The sequence below is a fragment of the Panthera uncia genome (assembly GCF_023721935.1).
Source record: "Panthera uncia isolate 11264 chromosome B3 unlocalized genomic scaffold, Puncia_PCG_1.0 HiC_scaffold_2, whole genome shotgun sequence".
NCBI classification, from domain to species: domain Eukaryota; kingdom Metazoa; phylum Chordata; class Mammalia; order Carnivora; family Felidae; genus Panthera; species Panthera uncia.
This window is the reverse complement of record NW_026057583.1, coordinates 783,491-805,018: the sequence shown is the minus strand read 5'-3', so window position 1 is coordinate 805,018 and position 21,528 is coordinate 783,491. Positions and strand designations below refer to the sequence as shown.

At 55.2% G+C, this 21,528-nt stretch overlaps 1 protein-coding gene across 1 annotated transcript; it reads left to right on the top strand.

Moving 5' to 3' along the window:
- Window positions 1–444: 444 nt before the first annotated feature.
- ANPEP (alanyl aminopeptidase, membrane) lies at window positions 445–19,568 on the top strand. Its single transcript, XM_049614282.1, has 20 exons — window positions 445–1,693; window positions 2,268–2,410; window positions 2,524–2,663; window positions 3,070–3,196; window positions 3,288–3,442; window positions 3,665–3,778; window positions 3,890–4,033; window positions 4,188–4,253; window positions 4,399–4,464; window positions 5,879–6,054; window positions 6,318–6,397; window positions 7,640–7,773; window positions 7,899–7,954; window positions 8,871–9,018; window positions 13,264–13,355; window positions 13,834–13,944; window positions 14,062–14,229; window positions 15,010–15,150; window positions 15,609–15,690; window positions 19,159–19,568. Exons 1-20 carry the CDS (start codon window positions 1,071–1,073, stop codon window positions 19,306–19,308), a joined length of 2,916 nt encoding a protein of 971 aa, XP_049470239.1. The 5' UTR covers window positions 445–1,070; the 3' UTR covers window positions 19,309–19,568.
- The last annotated feature ends 1,960 nt before the right edge of the window (window positions 19,569–21,528 follow it).

The window sequence follows — 21,528 nt, the reverse complement described above, 5'->3', positions numbered from 1 at the left end:
GGTGGGGCAGAGAAAGAGGGAGAGAGAGAGAATCCCAAACAGGCTCCGAACTGTCAGCACAGAGACTGCTTCGGGGCTTGAACTCACGAACCGCGAGATCATGGCCTGAGCCAAAATCAGGAGTCAGACGCTTAATTGACTGAGCCACCCAGGCGCCCCCAGCCTCCTTTCTTTAAAAACAAAACAAAACAAAACAAAACAAAACAAAACAAAACAAAACAAAACAGGGGCGCCTGGATGGTTCAGTCAGTTAAGTGTCGACTTGGGCTCAGGTCATGATCTCACGGTTCATCTGTGCGGACAGCATGGAGCCTGCTTTGGATTCTCTGTCTCCCCTCCTCTCTGCTCCTCCCCTGTTCACACACACTCTCTCTCTCTCCCTCTCTCTCAAAAATAAATATACATTTTAAGACCAACAAAACAAAAAAAACATGGCAAAACATCTTTCTTTCCCCTCAGTATGCCGATAGCTGAGATAGAAGTTTTGGGCAGGAAGGGGTGAGAGGGGGAACCTGGAAGGACTCCCTGCTCTGGAAGAATCGAGGGAGGGCTGGGGCCCCTGTCGCCGACGAGCCCCGGGCACCCTGCCAGGATCCAGCCACAGGGGTGACCCAAGGCACTCTTGACCCAAGCCAGAAACCGATCCTCTCCTCCCTTGTATCTCCTCCTTCTTGCTCCTGGGAAGTCCTTCGCAGACTCCAACCTCGGTCCTCCTCCTCTGTCCCCGCTGTCCCGGGGCACAGGCCGATCGATGCCACCCAGCCCTGCTGCTCCCTCTACCCGCTGCCTGCCCGTCAGCCCTCCTTCCTGCAGCCTGTAACCGGACACTGTTTGCTCCCCACCAGGCACCCCCAGCACGCTGTTCCTGGATCTCAGCCTCTCCAGGGCCCGAGCACAGGGCGCCCCTGGCCAGCCCACTGACCTTTGCCTGCCTGAGCCCTGGTTAATTTTTGCCCAATCTGTGGGCTGTGGGGCTCCTCCCCCTGCCCCTCAGGGATATAAGTCTGGCCAGACGCTGCGCCTGCTCCTCGCCGTCCTGAACCTCCCCCAGCTCCCCCCCTGCCCTCACCATGGCCCAGGGCTTCTACATTTCCAAGCCCGTGGGCATCCTGGCCATCCTCCTGGGCGTGGCGGCCGTGTGCACCATCATCGCTCTGTCCGTGGTGTACTCCCAGGAGAAGAACAGGAGCACCGAGAGCTCCACGGCGGCCTCCACGGCGGCCTCCACGGCGGCCCCCACGGGCCCTACCACCACCGTGGCTACCACCTTGGACCAAAGCAAGCCATGGAACGTCTACCGTCTACCCAAGACGCTGATTCCCGACTCCTACAACGTGACGCTGAGGCCCTACCTCACCCCCAACGATAAGGGCCTGTACGTCTTCACGGGCACAAGCGTCGTTCGCTTCATGTGCAATGAGTCCACCAGCGTCGTCATCATCCACAGCAAGAGGCTCAACTACACCAACCACCAGGGGCACATGGTGTCCTTGTCGGGCGTGGGGGGCTTCCAGCCGCAACCTGTCATCGTCAGGACGGAGCTGGTGGAGCTCACCGAGTACCTGGTCGTGCACCTCCAGGAGCCGCTGGTGGCCGGCAGACAGTACGAGATGAAGAGTGAGTTCCAGGGGGAGCTGGCCGACGACCTGGCGGGCTTCTACCGCAGCGAGTACGTGGAGAACGGCATCAAAAAGTAAGTTGCGTCTGCGTCTGCTCAGTGGGGCAGGTCCCAGAGGCTGAGGCAGAGCCGGGTCCCGGGGGCCGAGGAAGGTTTTGGGTTGCGGGCCTCGGAACCGCCTGGAGCCTTCGGCTGGCCATGACTCCATCCGTGGGGGCCGGGGGTGGGGGGCCCCTGGGAAGCCTTCCTGGGGACTTCCTGGGACTCCTTCCTGGGGAGCTTCCATCCCTCCCCCCCACGAGGGAGTCGGGGGCAAGTGGCGAAAGAACCCCTCGGACAGATAGGAGAACTGGGGCTCAGAAGAGAGAAACTTGCCCAAAGCCTCCTAGTTAACTCGGGCACGGATCCTGCCGGGACTTTGACCCCGACTCCTGAAGGAGTTCTGCTCTCCCATAGGAGCTGGCCTGTCGGGGCCCAGAGGCTGTTTGGGGGAGGCGGGGAGGGCAGGGATGAGCCGGACCGGGCTTTCATGCCCAGCGACATGCCCTTCTCCCGCATGCCCAGCGGCGCCCTGAAGCCCCCGCCCTGCCCACCCTCACGCGGTGCAGGCATTCTGCCAGCACACCCTCTAATACCCCGGTCTGGGCAGGGTGCTGGCCACGACACACATGCAGGCTACAGAGGCCCGGAAATCCTTCCCGTGCTTTGACGAGCCCGCCATGAAGGCCACGTTTAACATCACCATCATCCACCCCAACAACTTGGTGGCCCTGTCCAACATGCTGCCCAGAGGTGAGCGGGTCTGTCCCAGGGGCCACACAGCCTTGGGAAGAAGGCAGCCCAGGGTTGGGATGCAGGGCGGGGGAGAGGAGGCATCTCCACATGCCTGAACGGTCCATGCCCAGGCCCCAGCGTCCCGTTTGATGGAAATCGCACCTGGAAAGTCACCGAGTTCGAAACCACACCCATAATGTCTACTTACCTGCTGGCCTACATCGTTAGTGAGTTCTCATATGTGGAGACAAGAGCTCCCAGTGGCGTCCTGGTAAGAAGCTGGGCCTGTCGGCCCTTCCCCGGGATTGGTTCTGGCCTGACGGATATTCCTCTTTTATTAATTCCCATCTCAGCCCCTGAGTTGTTAGGCCGGTGTTTAAACCCCAGCTCCGAGTGATCTTGGGCAAGTGTCTTAAGTTCTCTGACCCTTGGTCTCTGCATCTGAAAAATGGGTCTGTCCTCATGAAGGGAGTTCCCAGCGCATGGATGCCAAACGGATGATGGCCGTGGCTATTATTATTCCCAGAGCTCCTCCCTAAGGCTCAAAGCCCCCCCAAGACCCCCCAGCCCCTCATTTTAACCTAGTCATCCCCCTTACTAGCCTGGGATCCCCACGGCTTGGCCATCTGCACCAGGAGCCGAGGGGGGCCTCTGACCTACCCCCACCCTCTTTGCAGATCCGGATCTGGGCCCGGCCCAGTGCGATCAACCAGGGCCATGGCGATTATGCCCTGAAGGTGACAGGCCCCATCCTGGACTTTTTTTCCCAACATTACGACACGCCCTACCCGCTCAACAAATCGGGTGAGTGAGGGGGCGTTGTGGTGGGGGCGGCGGGTAGGGTTCACCACCCAGAGGCTGTCCTGACAATGGCTTTGGCCCACGCCACCCCCAGACCAGATTGCCTTGCCTGACTTCAACGCTGGCGCCATGGAGAACTGGGGGCTGGTGACCTACCGGGAGAGTGCGCTGCTGTATGACAGGCGGTCCTCCTCCAGCGGCAACCAGGAGCGGGTGGTCACTGTGATTGCTCATGAGCTGGCCCACCAGGTAGCCCCTGCTTCCCAGGGAGGGTAGGGAAAGGACACGGCCCAAGTCCCCGCTCTGCCCTGGGCACCTGCGAAGGGAGGAGGGTCCCACCCAACAGGATGGCAGAGGGGAGTCACGGCGAGGAGTCCCGAACCGGTGCCTGGCGCGTGGGGGACACCCGGTGACCGTGAGCACAAGGCCAGCGTGGCCAGCCGGGCTGATCTTCCCCGCCCCCCCCGACAGTGGTTTGGGAACCTGGTGACCTTGGAGTGGTGGAATGACCTATGGCTGAACGAGGGCTTCGCCTCCTACGTGGAGTACCTAGGTGCTGACTTTGCAGAGCCCACGTGGAATTTGGTGAGCCGGCTGCCCCGGGCCCCGAGGTCTGGGGACGAGGGGCTGGGGGAGGGGAAGACCCGGGTCATCCCGTGTCGGGCCAGTCTCCTGACGCCCAGCAGGGCTTTGCAGAAAGACCTCATGGTGCTGAACGACGTGTACCATGTGATGGCTGTGGACGCCCTGGCCTCCTCCCACCCGCTGTCAACTCCTGCCTCGGAGATCAACACGCCGGCCCAGATCAGCGAGGTGTTTGACTCCATCTCCTACAGCAAGGTACTGAGACAGTGTGTTTTTTTTTGGGGGGGGGGGGGGCGTGTGGAAGGGGCGGGGACACAGCTAGGGCACTGGGAGCATCTGCCCTTGTCCGGTGGGGGCCCAGGGTCCGGCTGGCTCCGCACAGCCTTCTGAACCCCCTCTCCTTCCCCAGGGAGCCTCTGTCCTCAGGATGCTCTCCAACTTCCTGACTGAGGACCTGTTCAAGATGGGCATAGCGGTGAGTCCCCTCGGCCAGCCGTGGAGGCGGGGGGGGGGGGGAGGGGGCGGTTTCCTCCAGCCCCCGAGGTGCGTCGCCACAGACACTCAGTGGTGGAGGCTGGGGAGCACCGGCTTTGCCCTCACTGCGACCTGTCTTTCCACAGTCCTACCTCCATACCTATAAATACGGGAACACCATCTACCTGAACCTGTGGGAGCACCTGCAGCAGGTCAGTGACAGCCAAGCCCCCTGCAGCCATCGTGTCGGGGTCCTGCGGTGCCCTAAGTCCCTAGGGGTGGCACACGTGTACTAGAATGTGTCCAGCTCCACTGCTCACCAGCCCAGGGGGGTCGTTTGAAGCCTTGTTGCTCATCTGTAAAGTGGGGGCCATGATGGCTCCTTGCAGGAGGCGTGAGACCATGGGTCAAGACCATGGGCAGCTTGCCTCAGCCCGTAGTGAGCTCCGTGATGGGAGCCGAGGAGCCCCCCAGGTCTTAGAGGTGAGGAAACCAGCCCTCCTCTGCCTGGAACTTTGGAGCGAGTCTTTCTATCTACTCAGCACTCCTGGCTGCCCTGTGCCCCGACCGGCCCCTCCCAGGCATGAATTTGCACACACCAGCACCCCCCGCACGAACTTTGACCCTCCCACCCAGCCCTGCCTTGCGTTCCTGTGCACTCAGACCCCAAGCAGCCCTTGCCTGCAGTGCAGACCCTCGGACTGCCCCTCTCCCGCCCCCTCCCCCGGCCCCCCTGCCTCTAGTACGGCTGGAGTCTGCACACTCCCCATCTTCCCCCAGAGCTTCCCTTCTCTTAGGGCTCCTTCTCGGCCCCTCCTCAGCCCCACTGACCACTCCGGGATCCCGAGCCCGGATCCACCAGGGAGGGGAGACCCAGGGCCTTGTCTCAGAGTCACAGCCGGGCTCCAGGGCCCTCCATGCTGGTCTCCGGCCCAAATTCTTTCTTCTGGTCTGTCCCCCTCCCCCGCACCCCTTCCCCGCCCTGACCTCCCACAACCTGCCGACAGGGGGCTCCTCACTGCCTCGGTCCCTCCCCTCCACATCCACCGTCTTCCTCACCTGCCTCAGTTTCCCGCTCCTTCCTCTCCTCCAAAGCTGAGCCCTCCTCCACGCCTGCTCTACCCCTGCCTCCCTCCAGGGTACTCCCTCTGTGCTGAGCCTCCCCTCTCTCTGCAGCAGCCCCCAGCTCCCCTCCCTGTTCAGCCTGTGCCCTTCTGGTGTTCTTTATCCTCTTTCCAGTCTTAATTTTCTCAGTCATTAACAGATGTTGTTGGCTTTTTGCTGCTATTACTAAAGCAGTGCACGTGCATGGAAAAAGATGAAGAAAGACCCAAGAAGACAGTAGCGACCGCCCTAAGCCCGTCCCCAGACCACCCACTCCTGCTCCCTGTCTCTGCACCCGCTCGTGCCTCGGACTATGTTTTCCCTCCTCTTCTTCTCCCCTCCCCTCCCATCCTCTGAGGTTCGAGCTGAGCTGGGACCCAGGCTCCTGCCCACCCCCACCCCACCCCCACCCCCACCCCCACCCCGGGCTCCTCCGCTGGCCCTGCCTCCCTGCAAGGTGGGTCTTCCGAGGCTGCCCTGGGCGGGCCACTGACGGCCGGGCACCGTCTCGCTGTGCTCCAGGTTGTAGACAAACAGCCGACCATCAAGCTGCCCGACACCGTGAGTGCCATCATGGACCGCTGGATCCTGCAGATGGGCTTCCCCGTCATCACCGTGGACACCCAGACAGGCACCATCTCCCAGCAGCACTTCCTCCTTGACCCCCAGTCCGTGGTCACCCGCCCCTCACAGTTCAAGTGAGCAGCAGGGGGCACTGAGGCGGGCGTCCCGTGAGGGCTCTGAAGGACAGGTGCTGTGGTGTCCCTTGACCGTGGTGGGTCCTGACCTGCCGTGGTCCCAGCCCCAGCACCTGGCCCGGGATGGGGGGGTGGGGGAGGGGCGTGCTCAGTGCCCAGACGGAGCCGGGCAGAGACTGGGAGGCTGGGCGGGGCTGCTCTTTGCTGGCAGTGACCGAGAGCGGCCGGCTGTCATCACCTGGCGTCTGGGTCTCTTGTTGCAGCTACCTGTGGATCGTTCCCATCTCTTCTGTCAGAAGCGGCAGACCGCAGGAGCACTACTGGCTGCCGGGCGTCGAAAAAGGTAATCCAGCCCCGCCCTTGTGGACAGCAGTCCCCTCCCCCACACCCCCAGCTCCTGGCCCACATCCTGGGGGTTCCGGCAGGCCTCAGTGACGGCTTCCTTCATGGTCTCATTCAACAAATGGAGCTCACTTCTCTGGTTCTAAGCTCTACTGTGCGGCCGCCCAGCTGTGTGGCCCCGGGCAGGTTGCCATTCCTCTCTGGTCTCCCATTTCCTCATTTATAAAATGGGGCTAAGAACAATAGCGGCCCGGTTGAGTTGTGTGGGGACTAAAGAAGAGAACTCACATGAGATGTTTAAGACAGTGCCTGGCACAAAGTATAAACAGCCCTACTCCACCAGGTACTGGGGAATCCGGTCAAGGCAATTCATCCTCTGCTGCGGCCAAAACTGCAGCTGAAGAGAAGGAAGGAAGAGAAGCAGCTAAAACTTTCTAGAGCTGTGTTGGATGCCTTAACAGAGGCACGTACAGGCTGCTGGGGCATGGGGCAGGGAGCCAGGAATAAGGAAGTTTCAACTTCACAGAGAGGTGAGGGAAGGCTTCCTGGAGGAGGTGAGCTGAGTCTTAGAGGAAGAAAAGGACTTAGCCAGGCTCGTGGGGGCAGAAGAAAGAGCAAGTGCGAGGCAGGAGAGAACTAAGGACTGTGGCTAGGGCAGAGGTGTGCCCTGAAGGTAAAGCTGCTTCCCAAGGTCCCTGCGGATGGCAGGACACAATGGCTGTGTCCTCCGGCCAGGAGGAGCTGGGGCAGGTGGGAAGTGGCAAGCGGACGGCCCCCTCTGGCTGCTGGGAGCAAGGCTGGAAGGGAGGGCAGAGAGGGGCAGCACTGGGGGTGCTGACTGGCGGGGGGTGGGCATTGCCTGGGCTTCCCACTAGGTGACGGGGTAAGAGGGGAGGAGGAGGGAGGGAGGGAGGAGGAGCAGCAGCCTGTGGAGGCGGTCTGGGTGTCCTGAGGCTGTGCCGATGGAGAAGTCCGGGCTGCTGTCACTGGCCCAGCCACGTGGAGCCTGTGGGAGACAGGAAGGGCACCGAGGGGCAGAGATGGCACTTGGTCCCTCTGAGGGCAGAGTTTGGCCTGGCAGCCCAGTCCTACCTACGCCCCTTCTCCTCCCCCTTCCCTTGGCATCGCCTGAGGCTCGAGGGCCAGCCGGTGCCAGGCTGCACGGGAGCCTGGAGAAAGACAGGCCAAGGGTCAGCCTGTGGCCTTCTGAGCAGCCCCACCTAGCTCTGATCTCTCCCCGCAGCCCAGAATGACCTGTTCAAGACCACAGCTAATGACTGGGTTCTGCTGAACCTCAACGTGACGGGCTACTACCTGGTGAACTATGACAATGAAAACTGGAAGAAGATCCAAACTCAGCTGCAGACAGACCTGTCGGTGGGTGTTGGCCGCCAGCCCCCATCACCTGCCCCAGGCCCCGGCCCTGCCCACCCCCATCCCCCCCTCCCCCTCTCCCGCCCCCAGCAGCAGCCTGAGGTCACGCGCTCTGTCGCCCCTTCTAGGCCATTCCTGTCATCAATCGGGCTCAAGTCATCCACGATGCCTTCAACCTGGCGAGGTGAGTGCCCCCTTCCTCCTGGGGCCCAGCCTGTCCCTGGCCTGGTGACTTGGGCAAGTGCTGTTCTACAGCGACAGACCCAGGCACACTGCTATGGGCTCCCTGTGCTTCTCTGCGCCCCTCCCTGGGCCCCCACACCCCTGCAGATTGCTAGTGTTACAGCCCACTTTTCCCAGATAAGGAATCCGAGACTCAGAGTTTGATTGAGTGCTTTACCTGGGGTCACTCTGTAGCCCGTGACAGCCAGACACAGGTCTGGCCAACTCCAAAACCACAGTGTCCTTCATAGCACCAGCTCTTCCTGAGGATTAACTGTGTGCCAGCCTGCCATGGCAGATGCTACAAAAAGTCTGGGAAGGACAGAGCAGGAGAGAGGCAGCATGGATAAACAAATATTTATTCAGCACCTACTGTGTTCCCAGCAGGTGCTAAGCTCTTTGACTTAGGTGATGTCACCCGTAGACACGGACATTTATGAACCACAGGTGCACAGATGGTCTGAGGAGGAGGAGGGAGGAAGGCACAGGGGGCCGAGCAAATCAGAGAAGAGGTGGGCAGAATAAAGAGCAGAGGTTTTTTGTCCTTATGCATCTCAGCTCTGTCTCTTATGGGCTGTGTGGCCTTAGGCAAGTCACTTTGCCTCTCTGAGCCTCAGTTTCCCATTTGTCAAATGGGGATAATACGCAGGGGAATGTGATTGGCAGTGGGTGAGGACAGGGCCTGAGCTGACCTTGTCCCCCATCCCTCCCCCCTCCCCGGCCCCACCCCTACCTACCCCCAGGCCCATCTACAGTGAACAGTGAACGTTGGAGCTGGCTCATTTGGGGCTCTCAGGTTTCAGGAAGGGGTTGGGGCCCCCTCAGTGGGGAGTGGACTTAATGGGGATGCTTACCTGAGCCCTTGTGTCTATCCCCAGTGCCCAAAAGGTCCCTGTCACTCTGGCGCTGAACAACACTCTCTTCCTGATCCAAGAGACCGAGTACATGCCCTGGCAGGCCGCCCTGAGCAGCCTGAGCTACTTTAAGCTCATGTTCGACCGCTCTGAGGTCTACGGCCCCATGAAGGTACAGAGGGGCAGGGCAGGGTTCGAGGACCAATTTGCCCGGTGCCAGAAATGCACCATTAGGGAGTTACTAGAAATTTTGTCTGGAGCGGTGGCACCCTTCAGGCCGACAGGACACCGGGTCCTTTTCTGAGAGCAGGTGGGCAGAGTGGCAAGAGGGATGTAGGGTGAAGGGAACAGGTACTGGAAAGGCGAGCAGGTTGGGTAGGGCCGAGAAAGGACACAGACGGGGGCGCCTGGACAGCTCAGGCGGTTAGGCGTCCAACGTGGTTTCGACTTAGGTCACCGTCTCATGGTTTGTTGGGTTCGAGCCTTGCATTGGGCTCTGCACTTACAGTGCAGAGGTTGCTAGGGATTCTCTCTCTCTCTCTCTCTCTCCCCCTCCCTCTCTCTCTGCCCCTCCCCTGCTCTCTCTCTTCCCCCTTTCTCTCAAAATAAATAAATAAATTTATTTGTTGAGGCTCCCATGAGAGAGGTAAGAGAGAAACTCAGCAGGGTGATTTACAAAAGAAAAAAAAAAAAAAAAAAAGAACCCAAAACAAATGTCCAACAGTTGGAGATTGGTTAGGTAAACTATGATATCCATTGATGGAATATTATGCAGCCATTAGATGAAACTTGAAGAGATCATTTTTTTTATTAACTTGTTTTATTTTTTATTTTTTAAAATTTACTTCCAAATTAGTTAGCATCTAGTGCAACAATGATTTCAGGAGTAGATTCCTTAGTGCCCCTCATTCATTTAGCCCATCCCCCCTCCCACCACCCCTCCCATAACCCTCTGTTCTCCATATTTATGAGTCTCTTCTGTTTTGTCCCCCTCCCTGTTTTTATATGATTTTTGCTTCCCTTCCCTTATGTTCATCTGTTTTGTCTCAAAGTCCTCATATGAGTGAAGTCATATGATTTTTGCCTTCCTCTGACTAATTTCACTTAGCATAATACCCTCCAGTTCCACCCACGTGGTTGCAAATGGCAAGATTTCCTTCTTTTTGATTGCCGAGTAATACTCCATCGTATATATATACACCACATCTTCTTGAGCCATTCGTCCATCGATGGACATTTGGGCTCTTTCCATACTTTGGTCATTGTCGATAGTGCTGCTATCAACATGGGGGTGCATGTGTCCCTTCGAAAGAGCACACCTGTATCCCTTGGATAAATGCCTAGTAGTGCAATTGCTGGGTCGTAGGGTAGTTCCATTTGTAGTTTTTGGAGGAACCTCCATACTGTTTTCCAGAGTGGCTGCACCAGCTGGCATTCCCAGAGGTCATTTTTTAATTAAAATTTTTTTTTTCTCATGCACTTCCTATGATGTTGAAAGAGGTGTGATGGCAAGTGAGATTTTAACTCTTTAACCTACCTGCGTTGGATTTACTCCATCCTCCCGATGTAGTTAAGTCACAATATTTGATCAACTCAGTAGTCAGCATTTACTGTATTGTGGTTATTGAAATTTTATTTATTTATTTATTTATTTTTTAAATTTTTTTTTTCAACGTTTTTTATTTATTTTTGGGACAGAGAGAGACAGAGCATGAACGGGAGAGGGGCAGAGAGAGAGGGAGACACAGAATCGGAAACAGGCTCCAGGCTCCGAGCCATCAGCCCAGAGCCTGACGCGGGGCTCGAACTCACGGACCGCGAGATCGTGACCCGGCTGAAGTCGGACGCTTAACCGACTGCGCCACCCAGGCGCCCCTGAAATTTTTTTTAATGTTTATTTTTGAGAGAGAGACAGACAGACAGACCGTGAGCAGGAGGGGGGCAGAGAGAGAGGGAGGCACAGAATCCAAATCGGGCTCCAGGCTCTGAGCTGTGAGCACAGAGCCCGGGACGGGGCTCGAATTCACGAGCCACAAGATCATGACCTGATCATGACCTGAGTCAGACGCCCAACTGACTGAGCCACCCAGGCGCCCCAGTATTGTGGTTATTTAAATATCACTCTCTGCTGAGCCACATGGACTACTATGTTTGTGTCCCCCCCTCCCTTTTTTTTATACATCTTGGACAAACGTCATCAGGGCATATGCTAGATTTGCTGCATTTTCCTGGAGGCATCCCTGCCGGAGCCCGCAGTCCCTGTGCTCCCTTCTGGAACTGCGGCTCAGCCCCACCCCTCCCCCGAATGGGAGGCTCTCCCCCGGTGTGGCATCTCATGTTTCCTGAACCAGTGGGTTCTTCCTTGAGTTTTCTCTCCCATAGTGGAGCACCTTTTCCAGGAGTTTTTGAGAAAGTGTCCCTAAGAGTGGAGGTAGATCATGCACAATGTGTTTATTCCATCACCACACGGGACCCAGAATTTACCGGGGATTAGAAGTTTCTAGGTTGGAAGCTACTATTCCTCAGACAATTTCAGGCCTTGCTCCGCTGATGCCAAGCCTCTCGTGCTGCTGTTGAGAAGCTCAGAGGCTTGCTCATCTCTGGTTCTTTGAACGTGGCTGTTTTTTCCCTTCTGGAAGCTTGTGGGCTCTTCTCTCAGTCCCGATGTGTCTTTCTCCTCCTCCTCCTGTAGCCCCCTTGGCTACAGATTGTGGGCGTTTCTTCTATCATATGTTTATTTTTAGAACATCTTTTTTTAATGTTTGTTTATTGGAGGGGGGGTGGTAAGAGGCAGAGAGAGAGAGAGAGAGAGAGGGAGGGAGACACAGAATCTGAAGAGGCTCCAAGCTCTGAGCTGTCAGCACAGAGCCCGATGCGGGGCTCGAACTCACAACCCATAAGATCATGACCTGAGCCGAAGTCAGATGCTTAACTGACTGAGCCACCCAGGCCCCCCAGTGTTTTATTTTGAGAGAGAACACATGCACATGTAAGTGGAAGAAGGGCAGAGAGAGAGAGAGACAGACAGACAGAATCCCAGTCCACGCTGAGCTTGGAGCCCAACGTGGGGCTTGATCTCACAAATCATGAGATCGTGACCCGAACCAATGTCAGGAGTCAGACGCTTAACCGACTGAGCTACCCAGGCGCCTCTGAGCATGTGACTCTTGGTCTCAGGGTTGTGAGTTCAAGAGCCACGTTGAATATAGAATTTACTAAAAATGTATACACACACACACACACACACACACACACACACACACACACATATAGTATCCATGAGTGTGTTTCCCTGAGACCAGGGAATCACCCTTTATGTTGTATAATGAGGCTGGTGATGCCCACTTTCTACGACTGGCGGACACGGGGAAAAAGAAGCTGACTAGAGTTACCTCCAGTTAGGATATAAACTTTCACCTCTGCAGTCGGCCAACCCTTCTGCTATGTCTGGGGGCCCCCGATTCTGAGCCCCACTGATTCAGCCTCACCTGTGGGGGAGGGGGGCTGTTGCCCTGCTGCAAGGAGGGGAGTGGGAGCTTGGGGGTTCAACTACTCCCGCTTCAGTCTTGGACTCATTCCCCCTGTGTTCAGCCCCCGCCTCACCCCTGTCTCCTGCAGACCCGTCCCTCTGAGTCTGAGCCTTGTCTGGGCAAGCCTTGCTTCCGGTTCCAACCCCCCCTACCCCTGCCCCCGGGGCCCGCACTGTGACTCTGCCCCGTCCCTCCCTTCCTCTCCCCACCTTGCAGCTTCCTGACTGCATGGGCATGTCCTCCACTCTTTTTCCCTTTCCGTTCTCTTGGCTCTCGGAGGTTTATTCCTTTTACGTTTGGACGTGGATTCCGGTTGGGGCCCGTGACAAACTACCGTGTTGAACCCGAGTCTGTGAAGGGTCTTAGTAACAGGAGGCAGAACTTACCTTCCAGCGTCGGGGGCAAAGGGCAGCAGACAGAATGACGGATCTGCTGGGTAGACAGGGGAAAAGAAGGGGTAAACTCACCAATTTGAAAATCGGTTTGGGGAAGCTCCTGGGCAGTTTTCATTTTCTGCACATGCTGCTCTGTATTTTCCACACTCTTCACAGTAGACACGGAACACTCACCACCGGGATTGGTGGTGGAGTGGTGGGGCGGGGGGGGGGGGGGACCCAACACTATTAAAAACTGGTGACGCAGACAAGGAGTGTTGGAGCTGACTGAGGCTTTCAGGCAGGAGAGCCTCGGGCCAGTCATCTGAAACCTGGCCCGTGCGGGCCCCTTTGGGCCCTGCTGGCTCCCTCGGGGCCCTGAGCCTCCGGCCTCTCTGCCTCCGTAGCCACCAGCCCTTGCTGCACCTACACCCACGTCAGAGGCTGCAGGGACTCCAGAAAGACCTGGCAGGAGTCTTGCCTTCAAAGCTCTCCGTGTTTTCTTTTGCCCAGAGCTACCTGAAGAAGCAGGTCACGCCCCTCTTCGATCATTTCGAAAGACTCACCAAAAACTGGACTGATCACCCGCAAACCCTCATGGACCAGTGAGTGGACCGTTGAGAAGCCAAGAGCCTCTCTCCTTTCCTTATTTCTGGAGGCCATGGGCGGCCCAGCTACCCTGACCCGGGGAGTCCAGGGCAGGGCCCCGCAATGTCCTCTGGAGGCCATCTCTTGGCCGGGGCCACCAGGCGGGAGGAGGAGGCCTGCCCTGAGGTTCTGTGCGGCCTGGGAGCCCATCTGACCTCTTTGTACAAGGGACCCAACTGAAACTCTGAGGTCCCCTCAGGGTCTTGATCATTCAGATTCTCGGTGTTCAGATAGGGGCTGCAGCCTGTGCTGACTCCTCTAAGTCCCTGGGCTGCCCAAGGCACAAAGCCACTTAGGGGATCCAGTGAGCAGCCTCAGGCAGAGCCCGGGCCCCGCCATCCTTCCCGGAGCTGTGTGTCGGCAGGGGGGTGTCTCTGCCCAAGTCTGGGCCGGGCGGCCCATGGGCATGCTGACGGAGTGTCACCCGTGGGGCAGGTACAGCGAGATTAACGCCGTCAGCACCGCCTGCTCCTACGGGGTTCCTAAGTGTGAGAAGCTGGCCGCGACTCTTTTCGCCGAGTGGAAGAAGAACCCCCAAAACAACCCGTGAGTGTATCCCCCGCTCCTCCCCTGACCTTCATCCGTCCCTAGAGCCCACAGCCGTGTCCTCGTCACACCCTCGTCCCCCCGCTTCCCTGCCCTGACCCTCTCACCCCTCGCCAGGATCCACCCCAACCTGCGGTCCACCGTGTACTGCAATGCCATCGCCCAGGGCGGCGAGGAGGAGTGGAACTTCGTGTGGGAGCAGTTCCTAAAGGCCGAACTGGTGAACGAGGCTGACAAACTCCGCGGAGCCCTGGCCTGCAGCAACCAGGTCTGGATCCTGAACAGGTGAGGACTGGGGCCCAACGGGGCCGCGTGAGTTCCCCTCCCCACGGGGGACCCCACGTGGGAGAGCAAGAACCAGCCGGGCCTCTCATTCACGGCATCCTCACAAACCTGTGCGGTGGGGCGGTGGGGCCCCCATGTCGCAGAGGAGGACACTGGGGCTCAGAGAAGCGAAAACAACTTGCCCAAAGTCCAGAAGCTTTCGTAAGTGGTGGAGCCAAGATCTGAACCCACGTCTGGGTCTCTGTCCCACACTTTTAACCGCTTTGGCTTCTTGGACAGTAGTTGACAGAAGCTCAGTTTTCCTCTCTGCCAAGGGCTCTGTTGCAGCTGGGCCTGGGTCCTTTTGGACGTCCGGCGGGGCACGCCCCAAGCTCCTGGCTCCCACCGGCCACCTGTATGTCATCTCCCGGACCCCAGTAAAGAAGAGCCTCCCTCAGTGTCAAAGACAAAGGTGGCTGCCGTGCCTGGGACAGGGCTCCCGGCTCTGGTACTCCTTCCTGTCTTCATTCATTCATCATCAGTCATCACATATCCATCGGGCACCAGGTCCATGTCAGGCAGGGCCAGTGACCCTGCCTGGGAGACTCAGTGTCCCACCTGTGAGAGGGAGGTAGGACGAAGAGGTCTTCAACCCTCAGTAGACTGAAGGGACATTAGGAGGATGCCGGAGAGGTGTCGGGGGCGGGGGAGGGGATCCTTTGCCTTCCTGGGTTCTCTGTCTCGTATCATCTGACTACAGCCCTTGGAAGTGGTCACTAACCCAGCATCCTTCCCTCACAGGTTCCTGAGTTATACCCTGGACCCTAACCTCATCCGGAAACAAGATGTCACCAGCACTCTCAGCAGCATCTCCAGCAACGTCGTCGGGCAAACCCTGGCCTGGGACTTTGTCCAGAGCAACTGGAAGAAACTCTTTCAGGAGTGAGTCTGGGGAGCCTGCTGGGAGAAGTGCCCGTCAAGGCTGGGTGTCCGGGGCCGGAGGGAAGGGTCCGTGTGTCTGTGTGCATGGGACACCGCAGGGCTGGAGCGTGGTGGGGGGCTGTGGACACCGCCTAGGAGTGCTGAAAAATTAACCCAGCTTGCGGTCAGGCGCGGGGGAGGGCGGGGAGGGCCAACATGGAAAGACGAGGCAGGGTATGGGCTGTCCTTTCTCCCACTTGGGGCAAAGAAAGTCTGTTTCTCTGGAGACAGGGGAGCAAGGATACTGAGATCAAACCTGCGGTCGTGTCCCTCAGGGTATCACCTTGGGTGTGTCATTTCATCTCACCTCCAAGATGGGGACAGTCGCAGAGCAGACGTGAGGGTATAATGGCACCTGGCAGTCACGGAGCATTGCTTCTTCCGCCCCTCACGGTGTCTTCTCTCTCCTGTCCCCACAGCTATGGCACTGGTTCCTTCTCCTTCTCCAACCTCATCCAGGCAGTGACCCGACGATTCTCCACTGAGTTCGAGCTGCAGCAGGTAAGAAGCCCGGGACCCTGGGGCGGCATCCAGAGGTCCATCGCGAGTCTAAAAGGACCACCATTCAGCCGGCGCCCCCTGGGTGTGGTCAAGGAGAGCCCGGGCTCCACGTTGCCAGGCCTTCCTCACCTGCAGGGGAAGCTGGGTATTCAGGCTTTTTATTTATTTATTTTGTTTTTTTTTTTAATTAATTTCTTTCTATATTAAATAAATATTTATTATTTATTTAACTATTAAATAAATACGTAGTTAGTGAACACACGGTGTAGTATTGGTTCAGGAGTAGAACCCAGTTTCCAGGCTTTTTAAATGGTGACGATTCAATCAGAAAACTTCATCTTGGAACTTTCATATAGGCAAAAAGTAAAGACAATAATATAAATGAACCTCCACGTACCTACCCATTACCCAGATTGAACAGTTATCAGCGTTTTGCCGGTTCTATTTTGGGGGTGGAGAATTTTCAAGCAGGGATCATTAATATCATACAGTTCACCTGTCTTTGATTTAGTCCTATTTAAAGGAATTTTTAAAAGATAATCTCAATGTTATTAGCAAACCCAAGAAAAGGAACAATTCTTTACGTGTCATATTCTGCCTGGCCCATTTTTGTTTGTTTGTTTTGCTTTTATTTTTGAGGGAGAGGGAGAGCAGGGGAGGGGCAGAGAGAGGGGGAGACAGAGGATCTGCAGAGGGCCCTGTGCTGACAGCAGAGAGCCCGAGGTGGGGCTTGAACTCACGAACCGTGAGGCTGAAGTTGGATGTTCAGCCGACTGAGCCACCCATGTGTCCCTCTATCTGGCCCATTTTAAACCTTCTAGGTTGTTTCTTTTAAAACTGCAGTGATATGCATGTTTGAATCAGAAGCTAAAGTTAACTCATTGTATTAGGTTGATATTATCTATTTTTTTAATTGAGATATAATTAATGTACTATAAAACTCGCCATGTTAAGTGGCTTTCAGGGTATTTACAAGCTTGTAGAACCATAACCACCATCTACTTCCGGAACATTCTCATTACCCCCGAAAAGAAACTGTGGCAGTCGCTCCCCAGTCCTCTGTTGTCAGCCCCTGGCAACCACTAATCTACTTTCCGTCTCTATGGATGTGCATATTCTGGATATTTCATGAAATGGAATCATATAATATGAGGACTTTTGTGGAAGTTTCATCCATGTGGTAGGGTACCACTCCTTTTTATGGCTGAATAATATTCCATTGTATGGATATAACACATCTGTTTATCCATTGATCAGTCGATCGACAGTGGATTGTTTCCACTTTTTGACTATTATGAATAACGCTGTTATGAATGTTCATGTACAAAGTTTTGAGTGAACATATGTGTTTGGTTCTTTTGGGTATACACCTGGGAGGGGAATTGATGGATCATTTGGTAACTTTATGTTTAACTCTTTGAGAAATTGCCAAAATGTTTTCCAAAGTAATTGCACCAATGTACTTTCCACGGCTCTATGTCTTTGGACACTTACGTTTCTTTTCTTCCTTCATTTCCTTTGTTCCTTCATTCCTCCCTCCCTCCCTCCCTCTGCTTCCTTCCTTCCCTCCTTCCCTCCTTCCCTCCCTCCTTCCTTCCTTCCTTCCTTCCTTCCTTCCTTCCTTCCTTCCTTTTAAATTATAGCCATTCTGTGGATGTGAGATAGTATGAATTGCATTTCTCTAATGACTAATGATGTTGCACATCTTTTCGTGTGCTTATTGGCCATTCATATGTCTTCTTTGGAGAAATGTCTGTTCAAAACCTTTGCCCAATTTTTTAATTGGGATATTTGTCTCTTCATTTTTGAGTTGTAAGAGTTCTTTATATATTCTGGATACTAGACCCTTATTAGATACCTGATCTGCAAATGTTTTCTTCCATTCTGTGGATTGCCTTTTTACTTTCTCAATAGTGTCTTTCCATACATTAACATTTTTTTTTTATTTTGATGAAGTCCAGCTTTCTAATTTTTCTTTTATGGCTTGTGTTTAGGCATATCTAAGAAACGATCGCTTAATCCAAGGTCATGAAGATTTATACATGCTTTTTACTAAAAGTCTTACTATTTGAGCTCTTACATTTAGGACTTTGATCAATTTTGGCTGAATTTTTGTATATGGTGTGAGGTGGGGGTCCAACTTCATTCCTTTGCACGTGGCTATCCGATTGTCTCACTACTATTTGTTGAGCAGACTATTCTTTCCCCCACTGAATGGTCTTGGCACTCTTGTTGAAAATCAATTGACTGTAAATGCGAGGGCTTATTTCTGGACTCTTAATTGTATTTCATTGATCTGTCTGTCCTTCAGCCAATACCACACTGTCTTGATTACTGTAGCTTTGTAGTGAGTTTAGGAACGTCAGCCCTCCAGCTTTGTTCAAGAGTGTTTGGCTATTCTGAGTCCCTTGAATTTCCTTATGAATTTTAGGATCAGCTTGTCTATTTCTGCAAAAAAAGGCAGTTGGAATTTTGATGTGGATTGCGTTGAATCTGTAGATCAATTTAGGAACCGTTGCCATGTTAATAATATTAAATCTTCCACTCCATTAACACAGATTTGGGTCGATTTGGGTATTGTTTCCTTTTATTCAGTCCTTCTTAATTTCTTCCAACAGTGTTTTGTAGTTTTCAGCATTACCAGTCTTGTATGTCTTTTGTCAAATTTATTCCTCAGTCTTTTATTCTTCTTAATGCTATTGTAAATGGGACTGTTTTAATTTCATTTTCGTATGTCTCGTTGCTAGTGTGTAGAAATGTAGTATGATCTTGTATGTTGCTCATCTGAAACCTTGCAGAATTTGTTAGTTTTAATAGTTTTTTTGGGTTTTTTTTGTTTTTGGTAGATTCCTTAGGATTTTCTGAATACAAAAATCATGTCATCTGCTTATAGAGATAGTTGTACCTCTTCCTTTCTGGGTGCCTTTTATTTCATTTTCTTGCCTAATTGCCCCGGCTACAACCTCCTATACTAATATATCTTTTAATCTGTGACTTATTTATTTATTTATTATTTTATTATTTATTTTATTATTATTTAAATTTTTTAAAATGTTTATTCACTTTTTGAGAGACAGAGAGAGACAGAGCATGAGTGGGAGAGGGGCAGAGAGAAAGGGAGACCCCGAATCCGAAGCAGGCTCCAGGCTCTGAGCTGTCAGCCCAGAGTCCGCTGGGGGGCTCGAACTCATGGACCATGAAATCATGACCTGAGCCAAAGTCGGGGGCTTAACTGACTGAGCCACCCAGGAGCCCCGAGGCCGTGCTTATTTTCACCTCTGCCCTAGATAAGGACTTTATCCCAGGGACAGAGAAGGGCCAGCCCTTTCTCTCCTGGAGAACAGGCTGTGGCTTCTCCATTTGCAAGGGCCCTAATGTGGACAGGGAGGACAGAGGACTAGGCCGCCCTCCCCTCAAGGCTGTGTGAGAGACCCAGCCTGAGGCTGAGAATCTTCATTTCCCTGGCAGCTGGAGCAGTTCAAGAAGAACAACATGGACACAGGCTTCGGCTCAGCCACCCGAGCTCTGGAGCAAGCCCTGGAGAAGACCAAAGCCAACATCAAGTGGGTGAAGGAGAACAAGGATGTGGTGCTCAGGTGGTTCACAGAAAACAGCTAACGGTCCTCGGTCCTTGCAGTCACCTGGCCCCCATGTGAGAGGCCTATTATGTGTCTGTCCCAGTGGCCCACGGCAGGACCCCTCCCTGGAGCCTGAGGCAATGGCGTCCTCACCCCAGGACAAAGTCTCCGGCCCGTGTTTTCTCCACTCTGCCCATGGGGCCAATCCAGTTCCTGATGGCCAGACTGCCCCAACACCTCTCAGTCCCTGCCCCTCCTGCCAACTCCACCCCAGGCCTGGCATGGCGTCTGTCACCCGGGGCCCTGGGGCTGATCTCAGGGAAGCCCAGCGCTGGGGTCAGATGAGCAGAAGCCCTCGATGGACGATGGATGGCCTTAGGGGGCGGCCCTGTGCCCTCTCTCACCTTCCCATAAATTTCCTGAACCTGAGGAATCAACAGGGCACCAGATCTATATATTTTTTTTCTAAGAGAAAATGTAAATAAAGGATTTCTAGATCAATGCCTAGACTCGTTACTACACTAGAGTGCGAGTGAGTAGGTTTGCACAAGAGCCGGGAAGCCTGGGAGGGACGGAGGGACCCCGGGGTGTAGGGGACCCCAACGGAGCACAGGAGGGGAGAAGTGCCCAGCCTGCTGGCCCTTCCTACAGAACACCTGGGTGTCCTGTGGGGTCGGCCTGCGGTGTTCATTTCATCCGAATTCCCGTGGCAGGCAGGAGATGCCGGGTGCCGGAAACCGTGAGGAGGTGGATGCTAGCAGACCCAGCGATTCTCATGATGGAGTGGAGGGAGCTGGGGCTTGGTGCCAGGCGCAGAGCAGGTCCTGACAGTGGAGGGAGTCTTTCTCAGAAAGCAGAAGTTTCCGTAGTTTCAGACACTATGATCCGCACCTGCCCTACCGCGAGGTTAAGGGAGTAGGATGCTGACTGGGCTTCTCTTCTTGCATGCAGCCAGCATCCCGGGGACACCTGGGACAGTGAAGGGGGCTTGCAGTGAGGACGGCAAGCCCTGGGACCCAGGCCTGGTCTGACCACCCACTGGTCAAGGGCATGTCCCGCCCCTTCTCCAGGATTCATGGTGGAAGGTGATCTCAATTCGTAAGGTGGTTGTTTTCAAAAGCAGCGTGCGGAAAAAGACAGGCGCCCCTCCAGATCACCTGGGGCAGCCCGAGGTCAGAGCCTATTCTGAGGAGTCTGGGACCCACGCGGCTCCACGGCTCACATTGGCCTTGGTGGACGTTTCTTAGCAAATGGAGCCAGGTTTTGGGAAGCTCATCTCAGCCTCAGCCCCAGCCCCACAGGACCCAGCGGAGCATCACAGTCTGGTGGAAAGAAAGAGGAAGGTAATAGACCACAGGGCTCTTTGGGGGTTTCCTCCCAGTGAGCCACTGGGGCTGGAGTCTGGGAGACCAGGGGGCCTGGTTTCAGATCACAGCTCGGGCTCCAGTTTTCGCACCTACACCTAAAGGCAGTGGATCCCAGGGTCGGGGTGTGCATCTAAGGAGATTCACGTATGTGGGGCACTGCCTGACACAGGAGGAGATTTGGGTATTGTTATCCTTAGCCCCGTCTCCTGGCCTGCCCTCTTCCCTCACAGCCTCTATTCCCCCTTGGGAGCAGTGGGGGTGGGGTCTGGGACCGAAGGCTCCCCAGCGGGCCCCTGCAGTCCCTACATCAAAGGTGGGGCGGCTGGAGGGGTGAGGCCCGCCCAGGTTATGGGGTGGGGTCTCTCCACCAATCGGGAGGCTTCCCTCAGCCCAGCCCCTGTGGGCCAGCCCTTCCTGTCGCCAGTGCCCAGCAGCCCTGGCTGGCACTTCACCTTCTGGGGATCAGAGGGCAGGCCCCCTCAGGAGGTCCCGCTGGGGGAGGGCCCAGCCTCACAGGGTCCCTGGGAGAGAACTGGCCTCCTGGGAGAAGAGTCAGCAGGGATCCTAGCCTCTGCGCCTGGCACTGGGCAAAGTGTTTATGCGCATTATCTCATTTGGGCCTCAACAGTCCCAGGAGATAAGGATTGTTTTTGTCTCAGTTTTGCAGATAAGGAAACTGAGGCTCAGGGAGGTTAAGTCAGTAGAGCTAGAAGGAGATGCGGGCTGTAAAGCCTGTGCAGAAGGGAAGCCATCTGTGGCAGGGTCCGTGGCATCCCCACGTTACGTGCTCCCACCACCTCACGGCGTACGAGGCTGGCATTCAGAACGCCCTCAGTGGCTGCAGAAAATCAGTTCCTCGGGAACGCCGTCAGGGCTCACACAGCCAGACACCT